The sequence below is a fragment of the Sceloporus occidentalis genome, unplaced genomic scaffold (assembly GCF_023333645.1).
Source record: "Sceloporus occidentalis isolate IW3139 unplaced genomic scaffold, rSceOcc1.0.p SCAF_3, whole genome shotgun sequence".
NCBI classification, from domain to species: Eukaryota; Metazoa; Chordata; class Lepidosauria; order Squamata; family Phrynosomatidae; genus Sceloporus; species Sceloporus occidentalis.
This window is the reverse complement of record NW_028316983.1, coordinates 1,079,185-1,100,640: the sequence shown is the minus strand read 5'-3', so window position 1 is coordinate 1,100,640 and position 21,456 is coordinate 1,079,185. Positions and strand designations below refer to the sequence as shown.

General features: G+C 46.3%; 2 protein-coding genes across 2 annotated transcripts; one reads left to right on the top strand and one right to left on the bottom strand.

Moving 5' to 3' along the window:
• The first annotated feature begins 320 nt into the window (after nucleotides 1-320).
• On the top strand, nucleotides 321-14,880 carry LOC149315396 (BPTI/Kunitz domain-containing protein-like). The gene is made up of 4 exons (XM_089513405.1): nucleotides 321-548; nucleotides 9,672-9,848; nucleotides 11,605-11,745; nucleotides 13,631-14,880. Exons 1-4 carry the CDS (start codon nucleotides 470-472, stop codon nucleotides 13,798-13,800), a joined length of 567 nt encoding a protein of 188 aa, XP_089369531.1. The 5' UTR covers nucleotides 321-469; the 3' UTR covers nucleotides 13,801-14,880.
• A 3,634-nt stretch (nucleotides 14,881-18,514) lies between these two features.
• Nucleotides 18,515-19,789, bottom strand: LOC149315395 (uncharacterized). The gene has a single exon (XM_089513305.1). The coding sequence runs from the start codon at nucleotides 19,787-19,789 to the stop codon at nucleotides 18,602-18,604; it is 1,188 nt and encodes a 395-aa protein (XP_089369431.1). The 3' UTR covers nucleotides 18,515-18,601.
• Nucleotides 19,790-21,456: the final 1,667 nt, after the last annotated feature.

The window sequence follows — 21,456 nt, the reverse complement described above, 5'->3', positions numbered from 1 at the left end:
TGTTTGTGCAGACACAAGGGATTACGGTTGATCCTTGGCTCCATCCAGGTGAGGCGCACAGAGCCAAAGCTAACACATGTTGCAACCTGTGCTCCTTCGCAAGAGCATGTTTCCACCATCTGTCTCAGTCCCACACTGGCCTCATTGTGTTTGTGAGACAGAGGTCTAGGAGAGCCAATGCATTCCCAGGAGGAGGGCCTGGGCCCTTCCCTGCTTACCTTTCCCCCAGGTGACTCTTTTCGCCCCAAAGCTCCTGTTGCTGTCAAGGGCTGCTAATTGGGAGTCAGGCGAAATAATAAAAAACCCGCCGGACCGGGTGCCCAGGAGTGAGACAGTCCCTCTGAGCTGGGCTTGGCTCCTTCTCAGCCAACCCAGCCCATAAGAGGAGGAGGAGGAAGGAGAAATAGAAGAAGGCTTCCCAGCCCAGCCCAGGGAGCATTAGGCTCTGGCTCTCCAAAGGAGCACCATCATGAGGTCCAGCATCTTCTTCCTCCTCTCCTTGGCGCTCCTGGCCCTATGGACCCACCTGCCCTCCGCCGCAACCCAGTGTGAGTAAGGGGCTTGTCGGTTGCCAAGACTTGTTGTTGTGTTGCTCTGGAGTAGCAGTGTGCAAAGGGACCTTGCAGCACCTTGGACACTCACTCAGCAAAAGGTCTTGGCTGCATCCACACTGGAGAAATAACTTGGTTTGGCACTGCTTTATTGCCTTGGCTCAAGGCTATGGTATTCTGGGAGTTGGAGTATGTTGTGGGGCCTTCCTTCCTTAAGCTCTGCTCCACTCTGGGCCCACAACAAACTCCAACTCCCAGAATTCTATAGCCTTGAGCCAAGGCAATAAAGCGGTGCCAACCAAGTTATTTCTCCATGCGCATGCAGCCTTTGTTGCTCACATGCATTTCAAATGCATCCGATTAATAGTTTTTTGTGGGTTTTTCAGGCCAGCCACAGATGCTGGGAAAACACCAAGAATAAACTTTTCCAGAATATAGTCACATAGCCCAGAAAACCCATAAAAAACTATGGATGCCAGCCATGAAAGACTTCAACCTCATATCCAATTATTTTTTGGGGAGCTGCCAAAAAAACCCACTTAACCCGAGATAATTGATCTGGGTTTGTTTTTTCCTTAGGGGTCATTCAGACGCCAGGGTTTTTTTTAATGCAAGAATGCAAATAATCTCACTTGCGCATTCCAAGTTTATTATTCACACTCTGAAACTGCATCTGTGTTTTTTAAAAATAGTGTTAACAACAAAACTGGGGGGGGGGGTATTCAGACATTGAGACTCATTTCGAATGCATCCAATTAAGCCCACTTAACCCAGGATAATTGATCTCACAGGTTTTCCCAGGTTTTCCTAAAAGATTTACATTCTTTGCTGTGTGAATAACTGATGCAAATAGATCCCAGGTAATCGGGGATAAAACTTTGCATGCCTTGAATGTGCTTCAAATACATTTACATCTCCAACTCCATTTTCATTTGAGTGAGCAACAGAACTTGTGCAGAGATGTGCAGAGATGCAGTTCTAATTTTTAAAATCGTGTGAACAACAAAATCAGAATGTGTCAGTGAGGTTATTTGGATAGTCGCACTAAAAACAACAACGTCCGAATAGGGCCTTAGTGTCCTTATACTGCAGCCAGACTTTGGGAGGGAATGAAGATGGAGGGTTTAGAGCATGTCTGGTTGTGGGTTCAGCATCAAGAGCTACCTAGCGACACAAAAGCGGCGAACGGGGGAATAAAAGCAGACACTTTTCCACCTGATAATAAAAGTGCCGTTGGAAAACTGGGAAGGAAACTACCCCTTTGAAACCTTCGTTCAGCACTTGGAAAGTTGAAGTTCTTCAGCCCATCTTTGCAAAATCTGAGAAAAGCCCCATTTTGAACAAGGGCCACTTTGGGCAGCACAGATTTTGATGGAGCTCAAGGTATTTGCTGCCTAGGGGCAAGATGAAGTGGAGATGCCCATAGGGCAAAGGAGGCTTTGGATGCTTTGTCAGTGAAAGGAGGCAGAGCCAGCAGCCCATTCCAGTTGGATAAGAGATAAGAGCCACTGGTTTCTGTGAAGAAGCTGCTGCCATTGCAGCAAATTGCAAGGCAGGAGGCTGTTCCTGCATGGCAGAACGGGGCTGGACTGGATGACCCTTGAGGTCTTCTCCAGCTCTATGATTCTAGGAGCAAAGAGAGCTTTCTGTGTGGTTCATTGGGGACATTTGTTCAGTTTGAATACCTTATTTAAGAGGACCTGGTTGGCACTGCCTTAGTAAGACTGTAGATACGGGGAAGGGGCTGGCAAAATGAGGGCATCGCCCCTCAAAACTCTCCCCCATGACATTCCTCCTCCTCCCAAAAAATTCCTTGCACTGCAAAGTGTGAGCCCTTGGAAATTGTTCACACCTAAAATTCCCTCACTTGTTGTGTTGACACACACACACCCCTTTGTGAACCTTGTCTGCTGCTGCTTCTCATCTTCGGTCTCTTTTTAAAAATGCTCACCTGTCGTTTTAATTCTGGCTAATGGAGCACTCCAGGGAATCCCAAAAGAAAATCAGCATGTGCTTTATAGACGATTGCAAGGCCTTGGACTGCATAGATCATGAAAGGCTATGGGACACTCTTAAAGACATGGGAGTGGCAAGACATCTAATAGTCCTGATGGGGAATCTGAACTCAGGACAAGAGGCCACTGTCAGGACAGAACAAGGAGAAACAGAATGGTTCCCAATTGGCAAAGGGCTCAGCCAAGGCTGCATCCTTTCACCCTTTCTGTTCAACTTGTATGCAGAACATATTATACGAAAAGCAGGCTTGGACACAGAAAAAGGAGGAGTGGAAATAGGGCGAAGGAATATCAACAATCTGAGATACATAAGCGACACCGTAGTATTAGCAGAAAACTTCACAGACTTGGAACAAGTACTAAAAAGATCAAGGAAGAAAGTGCAAAGGCAGACCTATTGTTGAACACTGAGGACTTTCACATTTCAACCTAGACAATGAAGAAATAGAAACAGTAAAAGAGTTCTCATACCTGGGATCAAATACAGTGCGCCTGTGTCATACATGGGCGCATTATACACTACTTTCAGCATACGCTGAAAGCAGCACTGGAAGAAGTGGCACCGCATACCAGAAGAAATAGTGGTGTGTGCGCCCATGGCACACGCGCACGACCACTGCACCACGCTGCCACGATCACGAGCCCCATTACTTGTAATGGGGCTCAAGCATACATGCTATTTCTCCAGAACGAATCCCCCGCATAAAAGAAGGGTGCACTGTATTGATAGAAATGGGGACTGCAGTCAGGAAATCAGAAGAAGATTAAGAATGGGAAGAGCAGCTATGAAAGAACTGGAAAAGATCCTAAAATGCAAAGATATACAACTGAGCACAAAAATCAGAATCATGTAAGCCATTGTATTCCCTATTATTACCATGGATGGATGTGAGAGCTGGAATGTGATGTGAGGCCTTGGAGGTAGAGAGGAACTGCTGGCCCTCATCCCCTTCCCCTCCACCACTCCCTTCTCCTTTTGTATCATGTCTTTTTAGATTGTAAGCCTGAGGATAGGGAACTGTCTAATTAAAAGATTGTATGTACAGCGCTGTGTATATTCATAGCGCTTCATAAATAAAGGTTAATAATAATAAACTTAAGAAAGAGCATAGGAGGAAAACCCATTCCTTGGAGATGAAGTGGGGCTGGAGAAGAGGGCTGAGGGTCCCATGGATAAGCAGCCAAAAGGACAAAGAAATGGGTCCTAGAGCAGATCTAGCCAGAAACCTCCCTGGAAGAAGCCAAGATGACAAGACTTAGACTGTCATAATTTGGACACATCATGAGAAGGAAGGACTCCTTGGAAAAGACCATAGTAATGCCGGGGAAGGTGGAGGGAAGGAGGAAGAGAGGAATGCCACAGGCCAGATGGAGGATGAGGGACTCTATGAAGGAGGTCATGAGTTTTATGGGGTTTCAGGGATTAAACAGAGCAGGGGAGGACAGAGGGGGGGGTCTTGGAGATGGCTCATCCATAGGGTTGCCATAGGTCAAGATTGACTCAAGGACATTTAACAACAACAAAGTTTTAATTCAGAGACGTAGCCATGCAAGTCTGGAATATCAGTTTACAAAAGGGATCTTGCAACAGCACCTTTCAGAGTAACTGTGTAAAAGAAGTTGTAGCATGTGCTTCCATAGACTCTACTTTCCCAGATGTTTTCAGTTACTGCAGTGCTAGAAATGTGGAGACTGAAGGAGATTTCATTTGGAGGGGGCAGAATTCTTATTTGGGGGGTCCAGTGCCCTCCTTGCCTCCTCTCTTCGCCTGTAGTTGCACTCCTGTGTCTAAGGGACCCCTGTGTCTGTGCCCACCTCCCCTGGCCAAGCCTTGAGCCCATATTTCAAGGCACCATCCAGAACCCATCCCAGATCTCTACAGGACTAGGACCACACAGACCCACAAGCGAAATGCCCATGAAAATCCATGGAAGCCCCTTAGGAGGAGAGGAGCCAAGATAGTGTAGTAGTTTGAGCACTGGGCTACAGTTCTGGAGACCGGGGTTTGAATCCTCACTGGCCATGCAAACCCACTGGCTGGCCTTGGGCAAGTCACAGTCTCTCAGCCTCAGAGGAAATGCGTGTGTCAAGTCATTTCCATTTTATGGCAACCCTAGGGCAACTCTATCATGGGGCTTTCTTGGCAAAATTTGTTCAGAGGAGGTTTGCCCTTGCCTTAACCTGAAGCTGAGAGAGTGTGACTTATTGCCCAAGGTCACCCATTGGGTTTCATGGCCAAGCAAAGATTCGAACCCAGGTCTCCGGGCTCATTTCCCGGCACAATACAAGGTGTCGGTTGTTACCTATAAAGCCCTACATGGCTTGGGTCCGAGTTACTTGAGGGACCGCATCTCCCCCTATGAGCCCCCCGCACCCTCAGAGCATCTGGTAAGAACTTATTGGAAACACCATCATCCAAATATGTTTCCTCATCCCAGAAGGCTTTTTCAACAATGGCCCCGCGGATCTGGAATAGTCTTCCTGAGGAGCTCCGTCTCACGACCCCCTTGGAAACATTTAAAAAGAGACTCCAAACTGTTCTCTTTTGCCAAGCATTCCCCCTGAAGAGTGAAGTTAGACATGCTTGTTGACAACGATATTCTGCCTTGCCCTGGATATGGATGTCTGATTGTTGTATTATTGATGTAACTATTTTTATGCTTTTATAAGAGCGTTATATGTATTTGTTTTTAATAGTCTGTAACCCCGCTTCGATCCATCGGGAGAGGCGGGGAAACATAAATACATTTTTATTATTATTATTATTATTATTATTATTATTATTATTATTATTATTACTGTCCAATGTCCAAAGTATTACACTACAGTGACTCAGAGGAAGGCAAAGGCAAAAATCCCTCTGATCAAATCTTGCTAAGAAAACCATAAGCTAGAAATGACCTGAAGGCTCACAACAGCAACACCAGCAACAAGGAGGAGAGAGGCTGGTTTTCAATGCCTTGGGCTATTCCTGCCTTAAACAGCAGAGACCAAGCAAACTGTCCCCTTCCTCACCAAATCAGAGGATGGGGAAGAACCCCAAGGGTCATTTAATCCGACCCCCTTCAATCAGCCTAGGACTGGTCCAGCGCTCAAGTCCATCAGAGAGAGGGACATCCAAGCTCTGTTTAAAAACCTCCTTTGTCTAAAGTGGCAGCTCCTTTCTGGGAACTCCCTTGTGGGCATTGGTTGCACAAGACAAGGGAGGTAAGGGCATGAATGCGGGGCTTTTGTAGCATTTGGGGGCTTCAGGGTGAACTTTCAACTGTGCCCCTCCCTCGCCAAATGTTCCTCCCAGACCCAAATATCCCTCAGCCCTCCATGGACCCCCAGAATGAGAATAAAAATCCAGCTCTCATGGTGGGCCCAGATTAAGGCAAATGGAAAACAGTGGTCTGTCGGAGGGGCATGGAACAAGTGTGCTGCTTGTGCCCAATATTTAAAGGACTATAGGAAGGGAAGTTTTAAATCAACATTCTGGGGGAGATGATAAAGACTATGGAGAAAGCAAAAGTGTGGGGCTTTGTTTAGAAGGGACCAGATGAAGTTGCTTTTAGGATTGCAAGCACATTCCTCAAGCAAACTAGTAAAATGTGGGCTCTGCACTGTGACTCTGGAGACCAGAGTTCAAATCCCTGCTCAGCCATGAAACCCATTGAGTGACCTTAGGCAAGTCACACTCTCACAGCCTCAGAGGATGGCAATAGCAAACCTCCTCTGAAGAAACTTTCCAAGGAGTTTATCACACCGGGGCTGATTTCAGCATTAAAGAGAGAGGAAAGTGCATTTAGCATCCTGCAAATAAAGTAAAAACGGCGAGGAATTGCGCAAATGATTATCACACACAATTGCACAAATAAAGTGACATCAGAAACGCATTGTCTCTGAAATCCCAAAAGTAAAAGGATGTGTGTTAATGCTTCTTTGTGACCGCTTCAATGGCGGGTTTTGTGTGACGTTGTGTGAAATCATTTCATGTAATTACACGATTTTTCCAGGATATTCGTGGGATAAACTCCCAGGAAAACCTCATGATAAGTTTGCCTTAGGGTTGCCATAAGTCAGAAAGAATGTGAAGAAACATAAGAACAAGAAGGGAGTGGCTCCAGACAGACTCTTAAGGGCTTAAGCAACTTTCCCCAAAGGGAGCTGCAGGCATGTGTATGTGTGTGTATGTGTGTGTATGTGTGCGTATGTGAACGTGAGACCACAACTCCAGAAGAGGGAAGGAAGAGGTGAGGAGAGCCATGCTTGTTTTGGAGAGGGCCAAGGGTCCTCTCCTCCGCAGGCGTCACAGACTGAAACTGCCCTCCAAACTGGCTCAGAGTCAGCAGAAACTCAGCCTCCCCAAAGTGTGACTCTTCTCTGAGTCGGTTGCAGCTGACGTCAGGCTCCTCCTGGGAGCAAACCACGGATTACTCACGGCTGCCCAGGCAACGCTCCCTGCGCCAAACCCCTTATGGCTGGTGCCTGGCGTTTGTCCCAGAGGGAAGAGGGTCGTTCCAGACTCTTGCACACAAGGCGGCTGCGGTGCCACTCTTGCACAATGAGAACGGGAGGCAGGAGTTGGACAGGGCTCCCACCATAAAGGCCAGAGACAGCCTTGTTATTAGTTTCTCCCATTGCAATCCATCTCCTGGGCTTCCTGGGGATTCCTTGCATGAGGCACAGACCTTGCAGTGGCCCCCAAACTTTGGTCCTCCAGATGTTTTGGATTTCAGCTCCCAGAATTCCTGGCTGTTAGCCAAGCTGGTTGGCACTTCTGGGAGTTGAAGGCCAAAACATCTGGAGGACTCGGGAGAAGTGACCAGTGGGCTGTCCAATGGGGCTCTGTCCTGGGCCCAGGAAGCTGGGAGGTTCACCCGGAAGTGTACAGGGGTCAGAGCACACCCCTGCGCTGTCTAAGTCTGGAAAGTGCAGAGTAGAAATGGATGTCATGCTCTCCTGCGCACTAGTGCAGGATTGACTTCGCATTGGCTGCTATGTTACTTTTTGCGTGTGATATCTAACCATGTTATTTTGCAAAACTTCAAATTGACCTCGCTGTCTCCTCCATTTGAGTGAAAGAGTCCTCGGTCAAGGCAATGTGAGGGGAAGGGGAAAGGGAGCTCCATTGTAAAGATAAACACAAGCCATCCTTCCTTGTTAACTGCAGCAGGATTTAACAAGAGAAACTCAGCTGAGCGTTTTATGGCCCACATTCTTCAGGAATTTGTCACTAACAATTTGGCTTCTCTGTGAAGGGTGACCAAAATGAAATGTCTAATTCTCCACAGAGGATACTAGTGAGTGAGAGGTGGCATCATCATCATCATCATCATCATCATCATCATCATCATCATCAGTTTATTTATATCACACCATAAATTTTACAGAGCACGTTTACGTAATCATCTACAGAAAAGAAAACTGGTTACAGCGTACAATCTAAAATCACAAGCATGAAATTTAAAACAAATCACTTATCCATTATAATAATTCCAATCTATAAACTATAAAATAATTCACACAGTTAATACACTTAATCTGAACTATCTGTAGTATCAGGATATAATCTGAAATGCCTCCCTAGACAAAGTCGTCTTTAATTCAGACTTAAAATTACCTAATGGTCCGCAGCTGTTTGGACGCCCTGCAAAAAAGAAGTGTGGCCACTCCACCCGAAATGCACCGTGTGAAAGTGTCCAAGGTGAAGATCAGTCCTTGGCTTCAGAGTTTCCTCTTTCTGTTCAGAGCGATGGTTTAACAAATCTAAATGACCACCCAGACAGTGGAGATTATCAAATGGAGGATAAGGATGGGAGCGAAGCACCATGCTCCCAACTTTATAGCGCGATTGCGCACAGGGAAGCCATGGAAATCCACAAACAGACAACTTCAACAGGAAAGAAGAAACCCTGAAAGTGAACAGAGTTTGGCTCCCAGTCCTGAAAAACACCAAATTCAAGACCCAGCAAAACGCAAATGAAAACCACCATCAGGGTCAGGGTAATGGATCTCTAATTCAACAGACAGTAATCCTCTTTGCATGCCCTCCCCAGACCTTGCCATTCAACAATAGAACAATGCACAGATTAACATGGAAATCACCTTCTCCCAACCCAGGGTCACACTGTGTGTGTGTGTGTGTGTGTGTGTGTGTGTGTGTGTGTGTGTGTATCCAGCTCTCTTCCAGGCCAGCATTCTCTGAAGATGCCAGCCCCAGATGCTGGCAAACCATCAGGAATAAACTCTTCTAGAACATGGCCACATAGCATGAAAAACCCACAAAAAACTATGCACAAAGCTTATCAGACAACATCACAATTATCCCATGATTATCCCGTCAATGAAGAGGAATTGTCCCATCATTTACCTCCATTTCTTAATAATGGGATAACCTGTTAATACTGAAGTGACGGGACAATTCCTCTTCATTGATGAGATAATCGGGGACAAGTGCCATGTGTCTGATAATCTTCATGCGCTCACACACAATAAGGACAGGAGCATGGCGCTTCGCTCTCGTCCTTCTCCTGTCATTACCCCCCATCTGATAATCTCCAGTGATTCCCAAACTTTGCTCCTCCAGTTGCTTTAGACTTCAACACCCAAAAGCCCCAAACAGCTTCAAATATTCAAACAGGACTATCATCATATCGCCTCTTGACCATCTCTTCTCCAGGCTAAACATCCCCAGCTCCCTGAGTCTTTCCTCATAGGGCTTCATGGTTTCCAGGCCCTTCACCATTTTAGTCGCCCTCCTTTGGACACAGGGCTCCAGTTCCTCAACATCCTTCTTGAATTGTTTTGCTCAGAACTGGACACAGGATTATCTCCAGGTGGGGCCTGACCAAAGCAGAATAGAGTGGCACTATTACTTCCCTTGATCTAGACACTGTACTTCACTTGATGCAGCCTAGAATTGAGTTGGCTTTTTTAGCTGCTGCATCACACTGTTGGCTCATGTTCAACTTGTGGTCTACTAAGACTCCTAGATCTCTGGAGGACAAGTTTGGGAACCACTTTGCTACGTCAAGAGGTCCCTTAGAGATGTGGCAGCCACAGTCTGACCGAGGCGCCTCCTCCGTCCAGTGACTCAACATCCCTCCTCTGCTCTTTCCAGTCAGAGACATGTGTGGCCCCTTCCCCAAGGAGTCAGAGCATTGTGGGGAGCCCAAGCGCCGCTTCTTCTACAACGTTTCCTCCAAGGCCTGTGAGCCTTTCCTCTCCAGAGATTGCCCTGGGAACATGAACCGGTTTCACACCATGGAAGGATGCCAGCGTCACTGCGCCAAGATCGGTGAGTGTGGCGATGAGGGATATGGGTGGCATGCATACTGTGGATGTGCAGACATGTACCCTTGGGTGACAGCACTGGTCACACATATATCCCGGGAGGCAGCAGGAGACCCACAGAGATCAGGCCCCTGGTGCCTTCCAAGGGGGCAACTTTAGAGGGGATATGGCAAAGTCAAGGGGATCTGACCCTACAAGTCAAGGGGCTACATACCAGCTCCAGGATCAGAAGCAACGTCAGGTTTTTAGCTTATGAGGCAAACTGAGGGCATTGCTATTCCAAATAAGAATTCTGCAGCCACCATGAAATGTGAGGTCGAAGGCTATCATAGCCGGCATCCATAGTTTTTTGTAGGTTTTTCGGGCTATTTGGCCATGTTCTTCTATTTATTCCTGGCGTTTTGCCAGCATCTGTGTCTGGCATCTTCGGAGAATGCTGGCATGGAAGAGGGTTGGTATATATAATGTGTATAAAGTATATACAGTCAATTCTCTGTTTTCGCGGGGGATCCGTTCTGGACCCCCCCCACGAAAAAGGAGTTCCGCATATATTCAAGCCCCATTGGCTTGAATATAGGCACGTGGCCACAGGAGCGCATGCGCGCACCCCTTGGACATGTGCTACATTATTTCCCCTCTGTTCGCCCGTTGTGCATAAGCAAGGGATGTGGTTTCCAAAACTACGATAACGGAGGGAGGACTGTATACAGTATATATACCCCACACAGCTCCTGAGGATGCCAGCCACAGATGCTGGTGAAACATCAGGAATAAATTCTTCTAGAACACGTCCTCATAGCCCGAAAAACCCACAAAAATACCCCATGAAATGTTTCTTCCTTCCTCAAATGTCTAGCATTGCGGAGACAATGAAAACCCTCCACAGTTAGAACTCTTCCGTTTGCAGTGTTTGCATTCCCTTGGCATCACTCTGCCTCCCTTTTTTCTTTGGATGGGATAAACTCCATTGTGGAACAGAAGCTTTAAATTATTCCAATGCTAGAAATTTGGGGACTGAAGGAAAACTCCATTGGTAAGGGCAGAATTCTTCTTTGAAGGTACATCTGTACTGCACCATTAATGCAGCTTGACACTGCTTTAACTGCCATGGCTCCATCATATGGAATCCTGGAATTTATAGTCTGTTGTGGCACCAGAGCTTTCTGACAGAGAAAGTTAAATCATATTTCTCAAAGCTACAGATCCCAGAATTCCATTGCATGGAGCCATGGCAATTAAAGTGGTGTCAAAGCGCATTAATTCTGCCGCAAAGATGCTGCCTGAATGGCCAGTGGAGAATAGGAAGAGAGGGCAGGCAGGTGGCTGGTCATATGTAGACAGACGGTGTCCCCCTTCTTACACTTTTTGGGGGTCTTCCGGTGGCCCAGGTGGCTAGCATCTTCCTGTGTCCGGCTGCAGGAACTGACCTGGCTAGCTGGCTGTCCAGACTGCAGCCGCTCCTGAGCACTGAATGGCCAGGTGAAGGGAAGCCATCCAGAAAACAGCAATGCTGCAGGTAACTACACCTGGGCAGGACTTCACAATCCATCAGTGTGATCTCAAGATGAAACCATTCTTCATTCTCTCCTTCTTTGTGGTACCTGATTCCCAGAAGGAACAGAGAGTCCACCTTCTTCCTACACACACGCACACTCTTTCCTCCCTTTGTGGAACTTTTCTGGCACCTGGGAATTCCCCTAGGATTTGGGTATCCATAACCACTTAAACCCCAATGCCTATGGGGTTGTCCTGTGTTGCAGAAAAGGCCGGATATTGTCCTCCAAGTCCGACAGGCTTCATCACTGAATGCTTGACCAGCTGCATTCACGACGGCGGCTGCCCCGATGACCAGAAGTGCTGCTCCTATGGCTGTGCCTTGCGATGTACTGACCCTGTGAAAGGTGAGTCCCAGGTATCACTTCTGGGGGGCTGGAAGAGAAGGGGGCAGAGACAGGTCCCATCCTGAGGAGGACTGTGGCCCACACTGATGCTATGGGATTCTGGGGTGTGTAGTTTTGTGAGATCTTTAGCCTTCTCTCTCAGGGATGCCATGGCAGTTAAGGTAGTGTGAAACTACGTTAATTCTGAAATGCAGGTTCAGCCAGAGAGAAGTTGGCAATAGAGGGACAAGGGCTGGCCCAAAGTGGTCCCATCACAGCAGAAAAATGGACCCACCTGGCTAAGAGATGCTGGGGGCTGTAGTCCAAAAAAGTAACTTTTCCAAGCTCTACACTGAGGAAGAGCACTCAGGGACTGAAGAGATAACATGAAGATCAAAGGAGGGGGCAGGAGATAGAGAGACACCGGGGGCTCATTCCCACTTACATTTAAACCGGTTTGGGATTTGCCTCCTCTCCGTGTCAGTGAATCAGTTCCAAAAGTTCCCTCATTCCCACTATGAAAGCGGATCTTTTCAGTATCCCCTTGGAATCGCTTCTTTTTTGGCACACTTGTTGTCTCCACTAGTTTGCGCCACTTCAAAATGCATGTCAATCATCTGCGCATCATGCGTGACCTAAGTGGCAGCCCAGCTTGGGAACTATATGTTTAAACAAATACAATTAATAAAAGATTCAGTGCATTGGTTTTATAACTACTTGCCTCACTATGCGCTGCCCTCGGATCGCCAACTTGCAAGTAGTTGCAAAACCAACGGATCGAATCGTCTAAAAAAATAAAATTGATAGAAGATGTGATTCATTGGTTTTGCAACTGCTTGCCTCATTGATTGTATTATTTTAATGGTATTATTTTAATTGTTTTTTAAAATGTTGTTTTAATGTGTGTGTGTGTGTAGTGAGCCGCCTTGGGTCCCAGCTTGGGAGAAAGGCAGGTTAAAAATAAAATAAATGAATGAATCAAATCTTTTATCAATTAAAAAATAGTCAAGCGCGCATAGGTCACACCGGAAGCACAAGGGCAGCGCTGAGAGAGACGGGGGCAATGGTGGCTCTCCCAAAAACACCCCTCTGCCCTTCGTCCCTCCCCTCCAGAATGAGGCGATTCAGATCCGTTGTTCCCATTTGTTGAACACACTTTGGAACCAATTCTTTTCATAGAATCATAGAATCATAGAATCATAGAGTTGGAAGAGACCACTAGGGCCATCCAGTCCAACCCCATTCTGCCATGCAGGAATCCAAATCAAAGCATCCCTGACAGATGGCCATCCAGCCTCTGTTTAAAGACCTCCAAAGAAGGAGACTCCATCACCCTCCGAGGGAGTGCATTCCACTGTCGAACAGCCCTTACTGTCAGGAAGTTCCTCCTAATGTTCAGGTGGAATCTCTTTTCCTGTAGCTTGCATCCATTGTTCCGGGTCCTGTTCTCTGGAGCAGCAGAAAACAAGCTTGCTCCCTCTTCAATATGACATCCTTTCAAATATTTAAACAGGGCTTTCATATCACCTCTTAACCTTCTTTTCTCCAGGCTAAACATCCCCAGCTCCCTAAGTCGTTCCTCATAGGGCATGGTTTCCAGACCCTTCACCATTTTTGTCGCCCTCCTTTGGACACGCTCCAGTTTTCAAAATAACCGCCAAAGAACCAGTGTCAGGAAAGAGTGGGTTTTATGCGTATTTTTGCATATCGCAATGAAAACTGATCACAGTAGCATCAGACCATTCCGGTTTCAAATGGGAGCAACGATCATATAACCCAATCAGCTTTAAATCATAGCGGGAACGTGGCCCAAGAGACACAGGCCAGAGGTCCAAGGATAACCAGGGATGGTGGTCCCTTGCCGGCCGCACACTGGCTCTCAGCCTTCCCTCTCTTTTCCTTCCAGATCTTTGCAAGCTGCCTCCAGAGACGGGTCCCTGTGGTGCCAAGCTCAAGAAGTGGTATTACGACTGGACCACTAAAAGGTGCAAGAGGTTCACCTACGGAGGATGCCTCGGGAACAAGAATAACTTCCAGAAACGCAAGGAGTGCCATCAGAGGTGTCTCCAGGGATGAGGCACAGAAGACCAGCCTTTGCCCAGGGACCTCTCAAGGGCCCACCAGCCCAACGCATTAACCCCATGTTCAGACCTGGAAAGGGCAAAGCAACAGATGGCAGCATGCCCAGGAGAAGGCCCTGAAGCCATCTCCATTCATCCTACACAGACCTGGGCACCATCTCTTCCCTTGGTTCTTTGCAGACTCCATCCCTGGACCACCCAAAATCCCAATTTCAAGGATGGGGTACAGAGTCAGTCACTTTCAATTTGGCTCATGGGGGACCTGGGCTATCCTTGCAATGTGCAATCTAACCAGTGATGGATGCGGTTCGGTCCTGCATGCTCCGAATTTTGCTGCAAGGCTGATATTGCAGGGTGGGGAAAATCACTGTCTGCCCTGCAAGGGTCAGAAGATCCCACTGGTTTAATAATAATAATAATAGTAGTAGTAGTAGTAGTAGTAGTAGTAATAAATTCATTTCTTACCCTCCTCTCCCCAGGGATTGAGATGGGGAATAACAACAGCTAACAAACAACATCAGTTAAAACACATTGGTTAAAACATGTGCCAGTTTAAAAGGACAAATAAGATGTGCACACATTAAAACAATCCATGTCTAAAATTCGTCATTTAAAATTCACAATTTAAAAAACCATCTGGATAAGCCTTCTGGAAGAGACTACTGTATATTCGACTGTAAGTCGACCTCATGTAAAAGTTGAGGGCAAGTTTTGGGGTCAGAATTATTGGTTTTGATATGACCCATGGGTAAGACAAGAGTAAAATCTAGGGCCATGCAAGAAAGGATATCAAGGAGGATGCAAAGGAAAACCATGCCCAAGAAATTACAAAATTCTAGCAGACATAGCTGTTTGTGCTCAAAATAAAGGCTGGCTGGAGGATAAAACAGAGGAGGGCCAGTGATTCCAGGACAGGTTACATTTTGCCTTCATATATATATATATATATATATATATATATATATATATATATATATATCATTTATAACACACAAATAAAACATAGCTAATGGCATTATTTACCTACTAGTCATTTCTAGTAATTAGTTATATTTGTGAGAATAAAAACCTTCTTCATTCATACTGGTTAAGAACTGATTTCTTTCTTTTAACACCTAACTCTGTTGTTTCCTTTTACCTGACATAGGGTTTAAATCACGCCATCGACAGCAATCTTTACTTTTTCAGAATGTTTTTCGTGGATCCGCTTCTTACAAAGTTAGTATCATTTTTGCCTTTCGCCCGGGGATGGTCCCTTTTTTAAAGGACGTATTGAAGTACAGTACTATATTGATCCACGGATAAGTCGACTCGGGTTTTTGGGGTCAATATTTTGTCTAACATTTCTAGACTTATTTATGAGAATACACCGTGGTCTTCCATGCTCTTTTCAGCAATGCATGAAGGTGCATTTTAAAGATGTTAGCTTCAAGGGAATGAGCTTTTTGGAAACATGGCCAGCTTTTATTGCCTAGTCCGTGTTCATATGTTATGTATCCCCCCCCCTTTATTTTCCAGTTATTCTGTCCCTTTTCCCCTTCGCTTTGTAATCATGTTTTTAATGCAATTTTAAAAAGCTAAGACATGATGGCTTCAGGCCAAGAGGGATCAGGTTCGTTGGCCCTCTTTTCGGAGTGCTTTTGGTGTGTATTCCTGCATGACAGAGTGGGGTTCGAATACATGGCCCTTGGGGTCCCTTTCAACCTTAAGACCCTAGGATTCCTTTGCTGTTCCTCATCTTAGATGGATTCTGATAAATCCAAATTATCTCTGCAGTTGTTGCTGTTTTGGGACATCAGGTCAACTCTGACTTAGAGAGATCCTATTTTGGGGCAAGATGTCTTCAGAGGGGGCTTGCCACCATGATCTTCCTCTGAGGATGAGAGAGTGTGACTTACCAAGGGAACCCACGGCAGAGGAGGGATTCATTCATAGCCTAACAGTAAAGCTAATACAGTGGACCCTTGTTCTCCGCCGGGGTTTGGTTCCAAGATCCACCACGGATAACAAAATCCATGGATGCTCAAGTCCCATTAAATATAATGACATGGCTAAATGGTGTCCCTTATAAAAAATGGAAAGTCAAGGTTTGATATTTGAAATGTATCCTTTTTTTGAACATTTCCAAACTGTGTATGCTTGAATCTGTGCATAAAAAAATCAGTGTATAAGAAGGGCCGACTGTACAGCACACTGGCTCCCTAAAAAGATTTGTCCGGATGGACAAATGGCCCTCTGTCATACAAGGGGCTTTGCTTGGTCATTCATCACTTGGACACCAGCTCATGATCCCCGAAACCCCAGCTGCTCTGCAGGGCCTCTGGAAGAGAAAGGGGTCTTTCATATGCCCTGCTATGGGAGGTTTTCAGCCTGACTGGCGATGCAGCATTGAACCTTCTGTACGGAAAAACAGGGCTCTGGCAATGACTGAGAGCTCCTTCCAAAGGTTTGGGCAGAAGGGGACTGTCTTACGGAGCAATAACAGCACGCAAGTGGCAGGATTTACATGTTCTATAGCAAACAGGACATATTATCTGGATGGGAATCATAGAATCCTAGGAGTTTATCACACGAAGGAGATGGGGAGTTTCTCCCATGAATATCCCGGGGGAATTGCATAGTTACGCAAAACAATTTCACACAACGTCACACAAAACCCACCATTAAAGTGGTCACAAAGAAGCATTAATGCACATCTTTTTATTTGGAGGATTTTAGCAACAATGCATTTCTGGTATCACTTTATTTGCGCAATTGCGTGTGATCATCATTTGCGCAATTACTCTCCATTTTCATTTTATTTGTGGGATGCTTTAAATGTGCTTTAATCCCTCTTTAATGTCACAATTAGCTCCGATGTGATAAACTCCACAGAGCTGGAGGAGACCCCAAGAAAGACCATCCAGTCCAAGCCTTTCCTGCCATGCAGGAACTCTCAGTCAAAGCATTTCCGACAGTTGCCAACCAAGCTCAGGTTAAAGACTTCCAAAGAGGGAGACTCCACCGCCTTCCAGACCCTTCACCATTTTGGTCACCCTCCTGTTGGCAATCTCCAGATTAGGCGGGGGTTGTATTCATTGACTGTTCGCATCATATCTTTTCTGCCCCAAATTGCAAAGCAATTGAAGGGTGAAGGATGGAGGAGAGGGTGATTAATATGGACTTATTGTAAAACTGGGAATGGGCCTTTTGGAGAGGGAAGAGAAACCCTGCATTGCACCCCTTCGTTGCAAAGCCTCCTCGGCTGCGTTTGAAGATTTGTTGCTGGTATTCAAGGTGGGAAGCAAAGGCCAGCAAAGCAAAGTGGTCTGAAGGGGAAATGGCTTTGTGACTTTGAGCCTTGAGCCAGATTTCAATGCCTGTGCATGTCCTTCTTTTAATTTGTCAACTTCTCTAATATGCTTTTAGTCTGTTTAAATGACAGTCAGCCCTCCGTATCCACAGATTATTTATCCATGGATCCAACCATTCGTGGCTTGAAAGATATTCAAGGGGAAAAAGATATTAATTCCAAAAAGCAAACCTTGATTTTTGCCATTTGCTATAAGGGACACCATTTTACTAAGCCACTGTATTTAATGGGACTTGAGCATCCATGGATTTTGGTATCTATGGAGGGTCCTGGAACCCAACTGCAATGGACCCACTGAATATCTATTATTTTAAACTGTTTAAACTGAATCCCAAACTAAGATCTTTAGATATAAGGAAAGAATTACTAGATAGATAGATAGATAGATAGATAGATAGATAGATAGATAGATAGATAGATAGATTTCCAGTTGATTTATTTACTGCCCCAAACTCCAGCTAATTGACATAGAAGATGTTTGCTGCTACTGCTGCTGCTGCTGTTGTTGTTGTTGTTGTTGTCGTTTTGACCCTAAGGCAAATCTAATGTAGGGGTTTTTGGCAATATTTCTTCAGAGGGGGGTTGCCATTGCCATCCTCTGAGGCTGAGAGAGAGTGATTTCTTGCCCAAGGTCACCCAGTGGGTTTCCATGGCTGAGCTGGGATTCGAACCCAGTGCTCAATCCAGTACTCTGTATGCTGTGCACACATTTTTGACTACATGGTTTATTTATTTTTTACAGGCTGCTTTAGGTGGCATCTACACTGCAGAAACAATGCAGTTTGACACCATTTTGAGTGTTGTAGCTCCATCCTATGAAATCCTGAGGTTTGTCGTTTTACAGGGTCTTTAGTCTTCTCTGCCAAAGAGCACTGGTGCTTCACAAAACTGCAAATCCCAGGATTCTGTCAGAGGGAGCCCTGGTAGTTAAAGCGGCATTAAAGTGCATTATTTATACAGTGTCGCTGCAGCCTTAATCATCTGGAGGATGCCATAATAGTGGCTTGATGGTGCTGCCCCCTAGTGGTTATTTGCTGCAGCATGGACTCCCAAGGTATGGCTGGTGATGAAGGCATTGGAAGAATTAAGGAGAGCAGAGGGGCTGCAGCAGTTTGCTTTTGCCTGGGACTACTGGGGCTGCATCCACACTGGAGAACTCCATAGCCTTGAGCCAGGGCATTTAAAGCAGTGCCAAACCGGGTTATTCCTCTAGTGTGGATGCAGCCTTAGAAGGTTTCTGCTTCCTCCTCTCTTCTCCTCTTCCCAAACCCAATCCAAGTGAGTTAACTGAGTGCAAATCAGTGTGTCGGGGATGCTTTGACTGAGAGTTCCTGCATGGCAGAATGGGGTTGAACCGGATCAGGGCCCTTGTGGTCTCTTCCAACTCTATGATTCTACGAAATGACTTTTGCACTCTGAATGCCAGGCCCCAAGGAGCTCTGTTTTAGTCTTCCTTGGCATCCCGGAATAAACCAGTCTTGCCGGTCAGCCTCCTCTCCAGTGGGTCCGGCCTGGGTCCCCTCACAACGTCCCCCCAAACATCGAACGTGGGCTCCCCCTCATTGTAGTCAAAGCTGTCCTCAGGGGGACCGGCCTCGCCCTCCTCTGAATCTCCTTCACTCCATCCATCGCGATAGTCTTCGGGGTTGAAGGGGGACGTGTTCAAGCCATGGTCAAGCTCCTTGTCAAAGGCATCTTCATCTTCATCATCACTTCCTTTGCCAGGATAGCCATGGCCATCCTCGCCACTGTCGTCATCGTCATCGTCATCGTCAAAAAGGTCTTCAGCATCATCCTTGCCATCCTTGCCATCCTCCTTCTCTGATTCAGCTTCCGGTTTGGGCTTCTTTCCAGACTCTGGCTTTGCATGGCCGGCTGGTTTGCCATCCGCTGAGGGCTTCCCATGGGACCCTTGCCCAGGCTTAGAGGTTGATGGCTGCCCACCAGAAGTGGGTTTGCCGTGGTTCACTTGACTTGTGTTAGAAGCTGGCTTTCCTCCAGGTTTGGAGGCCACATGAGTTGTGTTTCCAGAAGCAGGACCCAGCTTCCCATCACATATTGGCTTTCCACTGGGAACCAGTTTGCCATGGGTTGCGTTCCCAGCAGTTGGAACAGGCTTCCCAGTCAAATCCAACATGGGTTTGCCATGTTGGCTATTAGAAACTGGCTTCCCATCGGATGCTGTCTTATCTCCAGATGTGGCATTTTTCTTGGCAAAACATCTCACTTTGGACAAGGCCGGCTTGGAGGCAAGATCTGGACTTTCGGGAGAAGTGGGTTCCCTGCTCAGATGAGGTTTCTCACCAGGAATGGCTCCCAGTTGAACCTTTTTGCCAGAAAGAAAGTTTCCCTCTGCCCTGGTCAGGACTGTTTCCAAAGGCCTGGGTTGCTCCAAAGGGACACTTGGCATCCTGTCTGAAGGTCCTCCCTTCGGCCGCAGTGCCTTGGCATTACAGAGTGGCTTTTCTGTTGGGAGAAGTCCTGTCCTCTTGGAGAGAAGGCCATCTCTATCCTTGGCAACGGAGGCTTCTTCAAGGCAAATTGTTTCCTTGGCTTCCATTTCCCCCTCCTGCTTCTCCAAACGATCTTCAGCTTCTCCATCCCTAGAGTTGACTGTGTTCTGCTGTTGCATTTCGAACTCATTTCCATGGGGAAAAGGTGGCATCCCAGAGGTCTCTGGACACAGAAGAGAGAAAGTGAGAGATAGACAAGCCACCTCCACAAATCCACAGCAGATTTTCCCACCCAGCCCTTTGCACATCTCCTTTCTTACAAACATTTGTGTGTTGTTGAGTGCCTTCAAGTCGTTCTTGACTTATGGCGGACCTAAGGCAAACCTTTCATGGGGTTTTCTTGGCATGATTTGCTCAGAGCAGGTTTGCCATTGCCTTCCTCTGAGGCTGACTAGAAGAAAGGAAATTCCCACTAAATATCAGCGAGTGCAAAGGTTTCCAGTGGATCTGGCTCTGCAAAAATACTGAATCCACTCTGGAGGAGGGATGGGAAGGATATTCACCATTATTCATCCCCATGTGTTTTTTAAAAAGGTTTCCTAACAGCCAGGAAACTCTCTCAAACACAATAAGAGCTGGGTTAGGATGTCCCACCGTTTTCTTTTTGAATTTTGTTGCCGAGAACTGGACACAGCATTATTCCAGGTGGGCCTGACCAAAGCAGAACAGAGTGGCCCTATTACTGTATATACTCATGTATACGTCTAGAAATTTTAGTCAGAAAGTTGACCCAAAAAACCTGGGTCGACTTATCCATGGGTCAATGTACATACTGTATTTTAATTCATACACACACACACACATGGGCTTAGTTCAGCTTGGGAACACCAAAAAGAAGCATGGATCCCATCTACTCTCTCATCCGTCCAGCCTTTAGGATGAGCACAAACAGTTATGCCTGCCAGAATCTTCTTAGTTCTTTGGCATTGCTTTCCTTTGCATCATCATTTACATCCTTTGTTACATGCCCCTAAGTTTTACCCTCGACTTATCCACGGCTCATATCAAAATCCATAATTTTGTCTCTAAAATCTGCCATTGACTTATACATGAGGTCGACTTATAGTCGAGTATATACGGTACTTCCCTTGATTTAGACACTAGACTTCTGTTGATGCAGCCTAGAATCAATGGAGGATGGATGTCCACCTCCGAAAGGTACTTTTACAGAAGGATTTCCTGCCCTGGCAGAAGGAGGTTGGACTAGGGGACCTCTGTCCATAATCTGTGACTCTATGTTTGTTCTGACCCTTGCCTTAGGAACAGCTCTGGGTCCACTTCTGGGCACCAGAATACAAAAACAATATTGCCAAAATTGGAGCGTGTCCAAAGGAGGATGGCCAAAATGGTCAACAGACGGCCATCCATCCTCTGCTCTCCCTTTGGAGTCTCCTTCGCTGGAGGTTGTTTTTAAGCAGAGGCTGGATGGCCATCTGTCCCAGGGAGGGCTTGGATTGTGAGTCCCTGCATGGCAGAAGTGGGCTGGACTGGGTGGCCCTTCTTGGGGTCTCTTCCAACTATAGCATTCTTTTATTCTAAGGTGTTTTTATTATTATTATTATTATTATTATTATTTGGGGGGGGGATGGGGAAACAGTGGGAAAACACAGAAGGGTAACAAATGAAAGGTGTCAGCATTTGGACCCCTTGCAAAATCTGCCGGATGTTGACACAACAGAAGCCTCGCCTGGATGCACCAAGCGCCTCTTGCTCAGAGTCGTCCTATTTTTAGACTCCTCCTCTTGCATTTTTATGCCTTTTGACGCTCATTAAACTAATTCATGGG

Coding starts and splice junctions, on each gene's coding strand:
- LOC149315395 (XM_089513305.1), bottom strand. CDS start 19,789: ATGCAACAGCAGAACACAGTCAACTCTAGGGATGGAGAAGCTGAAGAT.
- LOC149315396 (XM_089513405.1), top strand. CDS start 470: ATGAGGTCCAGCATCTTCTTCCTCCTCTCCTTGGCGCTCCTGGCCCTA. Junction 549..9,671: donor GCCCTCCGCCGCAACCCAGT/GTGAGTAAGGGG, acceptor TGCTCTTTCCAG/TCAGAGACATGTGTGGCCCC. Junction 9,849..11,604: donor GCGTCACTGCGCCAAGATCG/GTGAGTGTGGCG, acceptor CCTGTGTTGCAG/AAAAGGCCGGATATTGTCCT.